Source organism: Metopolophium dirhodum, chromosome 1, assembly GCF_019925205.1.
Source record: "Metopolophium dirhodum isolate CAU chromosome 1, ASM1992520v1, whole genome shotgun sequence".
NCBI lineage: Eukaryota > Metazoa > Arthropoda > Insecta > Hemiptera > Aphididae > Metopolophium > Metopolophium dirhodum.
Window position 1 is genome coordinate 41,874,995 of NC_083560.1, and position 4,445 is coordinate 41,879,439.

Genomic DNA, 4,445 nt, shown 5'->3' on the forward strand with positions numbered 1-4,445 from the left:
AGCAGTATATGCTAGTTATACCTAACAACGTTCCGGTACAATATACTACCGTCCGATAACGCATATTATTACTGGATCAGAGCTCTGACGGTAAAAATAAACGAATATTTATGATCTGTTTTAATAAATACAATAAGTTATATATATATATATATGTACAAAGAGTGACGGCTTGATTAAAGCCCTGTCTAGTAGCACTACTTCAACTTGAATAAGCGTTTACATTTTCAATTTTCAACTATTTAGTTTTTTTTCTATAAATGTCAATAAAATTTTATTTGTTGAGTCAAAAAGCGTGCAAATTTAATACAAGGTTTCTGATATATTGTTACAATAGAAGCTTAAAAATATTAAAAATACATAGTCACAATTTTTTTTTAAACCTTAAAAGCTTGAATTTTGACAAAATGTATTAAATTTAAAATTAAAAAATGATTTTGTTGTTAAAATTTTATAAAATGTATTACCATTGTACCTGTATCAAGATACAGTTTATTCTGTAAACAAAAATATAAAAATATAAAAACACAGTTTTTTTCATAGTTATATTATGTTCAAATTTGGGAAGAAGAACAATTTTAGATTTTTGTTTTATTTAAATTATATTATTTGTGGGTACTTGAAACTTCTAAATATAGTATTATTATATTCAAATATGATAAAAAACAAGAATAATAGTTCAACTTATCGGATTACCATATTAATAATAACAATATAAATATATATAATATATAATCCCGTGCGAACGCCTATGCATCGAAACACACTTACATTCCCATAACCAGATCAGCATAAGTTATAAAACTGTGGAAACCTTACAAATTATTTTTAGACCCTGGTAAAAGAGTGGCTATTAGTCATATAATACATTAAATACCACAACTTAATATGATATTAAAATAAATGTAAGTATTTGATTTATTTGCAATGATTTATTACATTAAAATGTTTTTTTTAGATATATATGTTTAACATAAAACAAATTTATGATTAGATTTATTTTTAAAAAACATAATTACAGATAGTTTCTGTATATTTATACAATATTGTCCATAAATGTGTTAATTTGTTTATACTATTCTTATATTGATGTAAAAGGGAAGTTACAATAGTTTACAAACTTACAGTAATATGTTCGGGTACTAAAGATATTCTATCCCGTTAAATTTGAACAAAATATGATCAGGGGAATATCAATTACTTTCACAGCTAGTATATAAATACAGTGTACAGATTATATTACATAATCTAATTTTATCAAAGTAGTTTTATATATCTGAATATTTGAGTTGGTAGTTTATTTTTAAGCAATATAGTTTAAGCGAGGGTTTACATTTGCATTTTATATAGCAGTCTTGAAGGGCGATAAGGAGGACTGATAACTGTGAAGATGACACAAAATTGTAAATTTTTTTTAGATGTGATATACAAACAGATTTTATGGTGAGTGTATTATTTATTGTCCTCATCAGATTTATCTAGCTTAAGCCTTTTGGCTTGTTTAGGCGTCTCGACTTTCTCTACAAGCTTATTTGTTTTTCCTTGAGGCACTGTGACTTCTTCTTGTTCCTCTTCTATATTTTCCTCATCCAACTCATTGATTTCCACAGGTTCTAAACTCGTTATAATTGGTTGATATAGACCAAATATTTCATTTCTTAATGATGCCATTTCATCTTCTAAATTAGAAAAAAGTTTATCAAGTTCATCCGCTCCATCCTGACATTGTCTTATTCCTTCATTAATAAACTCTTCGCATAAATTAACTTGATGCTCAATTAGATGTTTGTTTTTATTGAAAAAATGAGTGATTGCACAATTGATAGCATTTTTAACATCTTGGTCGACAGGTAAATCCGCCCTAGAAGTACTAGGCTTCGGTTCTTCTTCTTTTGCTTCATCTTCTTCTTTGCCTGATGGATCATCAATAACTGAGTATGAATCAAAACTTGGAAAACTGGCATCCATAATACATTTTCCCTCCTTCCATTTAATTTCGAGATATTTATAATGTTTAAGACATTTTATAAAACACGTCATGCAAACCTAAACAAACAATCATAATTTAACTCAAATTACCTGTGTGTAACATTCAATTTGTTATGAATAATACTAATTACCATTTTGCCAGGTTTGTAATCAACGCCATAATAAGTGCACACTAATTTCAACGCATTGTTCAGACTATCACCATAATTACAAAGCCTGTTTATACATTTGAGTTGATGCCCCTGTTTCTCCAATGCTTTGGCGCTAATATGATTTGGTTCCGAATTTTTACTTGATAAGGCCATTTTTGTTCTCTAGTCAAGAAAATACTAATCACAAATGAAAAAACAAAAATTAAATTATTTAATTGTTTTATTAGATAAGACATTTTTAATTTAAGAGGTATATTCAATTTTCAATACTGATGTTAATTAATTAACAAGTGTATAGCTCCTATGTATAACCTATAGAGGTCTCAGAAGACGGTATATTATTATTTATTTGTAATAATCATTAACTACACATCACCAATAGAGTCTCTCAACATTTATGAGTGAACCAATATTATAAATAAAATAATTTAATGACTATTAAAAAAAAATCTGACACATGACGATTGACAAATAACTATTGTTTTGAACTTTTAAAGAATTTACATCAAAGTATTTGAATTTCAAATACAAATACGTTCAATATAGTATTTAAAATACTTTCCAAATACTTTATTTAAAAAGTATTTAAATACATTTACTCAAATATTTTACATGGCAGGTTGTTAGGTACCTACTCAAATATAGTAAATACATACCTAAGTACAATTTACAAAGAGAATCATTGAAGGGACCATCAGTTCATGGAAACTTGAAACAGAGCCTACAAGAGATGTGAGTAACAAACACTAAATTTTTTTGTGAGTGGACCTATCACTGAATAGAAACTAGAAAGTATCTCTAATATTGTTTATAGTATTAACAAATAAACTAGAGTTGTATCGTTTCAGTGGTTTGTCATACATTGATTTTATATACTTACCATAAACTAAGATACTAAATATCTACTATACTTCCATGGAATAATAGTGCTACTGCGATAACTTGTAAATTGTAAATAGTTATTGTAATATTATTGCAGTACTTATATTTGATTGTTGACATTCGACCATCGATATCACCATGTTATAGACATGCTTATAGGCATGGAGATTAGAGAAACAACGCGGAAGACAGTCGGATGAAACGAAAACCATGGTACCTACGGAATTATTGCATCCGCCAGAACGTGTGTCGGACAGTAGTGATGTAATTTTACATGTACAGCATATAGGGAATTTATTGTTTTTTTTTATTATTATAATCTAAATGGTATAACTTATGAATAATTACTATGTAACTTTTTTTAAGACCAAATTTTCCTTAATCGAATATATATGAATTCAATAATATACGACTTATATAGGTACAAAAAGATAGTATAGTTTTAAAAAAAACATTCGAATTTTGTATACATATTATATCAATGGGTAATATAATATCAATGCATGCATTTTAATAAGATTCACTGAACACTGTCCCCTACCAATAACGATTGCATATCTGACGTCAGAATAATAAGCTAAAGCCTCAAATTTCCAAATATCCATATAATATAAAATATATTCTGGCCAAGTATATTTATCATTCCTAAATAACATATTATAATTTATTTAGTCATGATATATACACTTACTACTTAATACTTACGAAATAGTAAAAATCCAGTAAATCTCAAATTAAAAAAATGTCATACCACAGCTAAGTTGAATAGCGATATCATATTATATTATGTTATTATAAATTGTATGCTTCAATAAAATATATAAAATCTTGTAAAAATATTATTTTAACGCTGTAAAAAGTGAATAACAATGAATATTTCCATAATTAATGATTAAAAATGATTACAGCAATACAGCATAAATCGAACAAAGGCGTCCTATACAATAAGATACATTTTTCGCGGGAACCCATAGATATATTATATAATAACCAGATACCCGACTCCATATACAACAACATAATTAAATTATGATGCCCGACGCCATTTGTGACTTTACAAATTCTGATCGTTTTGATTGGCTACGGGCTTGTTTGATATGAAATGTTGTTGTTTATTATCATACTACCTTTCTAACGATTAGTAAACGTTGCCGAGGTTGCAAATGGCTGCCAGCGCCATTGATAAGAAGAAGTCGTGTTTCTATTTATTGTAATATAATATATCTGTGCGGGAACCACGGAAAAACAGTAGTACCAACCTAAAAAAAAAATTAATGAAAAAACTTAGTCACGTTCTTTTACTTAGGGCCAGTTGTACCATCTCTGATTAAAGTTAACCGGAGTTTAATCGGCCGATTTTGCCCGCTTAAATATCTGTTATCAGATCAGCTGATTAAGCTTAATCGAAGTTTAACCGTACAC

The 4,445-nt window shown here is 27.8% G+C and overlaps 1 protein-coding gene across 1 annotated transcript; it reads right to left on the reverse strand.

Annotated features, from left to right (window-relative positions):
* Positions 1-1,452: 1,452 nt before the first annotated feature.
* On the reverse strand, positions 1,453-3,858 carry LOC132938852 (uncharacterized). The gene is made up of 3 exons (XM_061005855.1): positions 3,729-3,858; positions 2,121-2,318; positions 1,453-2,046 (listed from the first exon to the last, which is right to left on the reverse strand). Exons 2-3 carry the CDS (start codon positions 2,292-2,294, stop codon positions 1,453-1,455), a joined length of 768 nt encoding a protein of 255 aa, XP_060861838.1. The 5' UTR covers positions 2,295-2,318; positions 3,729-3,858.
* Between the last annotated feature and the right edge of the window lie 587 nt (positions 3,859-4,445).

Bases quoted from the DNA above. Each gene is read 5' to 3' on its own strand.
- LOC132938852 (XM_061005855.1), bottom strand. From the start codon at position 2,294: ATGGCCTTATCAAGTAAAAATTCGGAACCAAATCATATTAGCGCCAAA. The intron at 2,047-2,120 runs GTAATTAGTATT...TTGTTTGTTTAG, and splicing joins ATTACAAACCTGGCAAAATG to GTTTGCATGACGTGTTTTAT.